General features: G+C 47.6%; 1 protein-coding gene across 1 annotated transcript; it reads left to right on the forward strand.

Annotated features, from left to right (window-relative positions):
- Positions 1-6: 6 nt before the first annotated feature.
- LOC107757694 (zona pellucida sperm-binding protein 4-like) lies at positions 7-547 on the forward strand (the record flags this gene model as incomplete). The annotated part of the gene is made up of 4 exons (XM_016575249.1): positions 7-60; positions 124-271; positions 347-419; positions 497-547. Coding segments are annotated over exons 2-4 (229 nt in total), but the record flags the coding sequence as incomplete, so codon positions are not given.
- Positions 548-553: the final 6 nt, after the last annotated feature.

Consider the following 553-nt stretch of genomic DNA (forward strand, 5'->3'; position numbering starts at 1 on the left):
CTGGGCAACTTCAATCCCCAGTCCACTCGGTCTACCTCAGTGGGACCTTCTGGATGATGGGTGAGTAATTGCAAGTTTTATCCTGCTAGTCTGGGGATTTTCTGACCTCCTTGTCCCTTTCAGATGCCCTTACCAGGATGACCGTTACCTGACCACATTGGTTCCAATGACTGGATCATCAGGTCTTCACTTCCCAACCCACTACAAGCGCTTTATTGTGAAGATGTTCACATTTGTGGATCCCGCGTCACTGGCTCCTCTGCAGGAAACCGTATGCTCCCCCCTACTTGAACCTTTAATTTTACTCCTTATAGATTCTATGACTTGACCCTCTTTCCTCCGTCAGATCTTCATCCACTGTAGTACTGCGGTGTGCCATCCATCTTCTGGCTCCTGTGAGCAAAGCTGCGGCAGGAAGAGTGAGTTCTTGGCTTAACTTGACTAGAGGAACTGAGATTTTTATAGTTGGCCTTCACGCTTCTAATTTTTCTTTCAGGAAGGGACACTAATGTCAAGACCATCTCTAGTGAGCAGACTGTGGTTTCTAGTGGAG

This window comes from Sinocyclocheilus rhinocerous, unplaced genomic scaffold (genome assembly GCF_001515625.1).
Source record: "Sinocyclocheilus rhinocerous isolate Xijiao unplaced genomic scaffold, SAMN03320098_v1.1 scaffold42276, whole genome shotgun sequence".
Classification (NCBI taxonomy): domain Eukaryota; kingdom Metazoa; phylum Chordata; class Actinopteri; order Cypriniformes; family Cyprinidae; genus Sinocyclocheilus; species Sinocyclocheilus rhinocerous.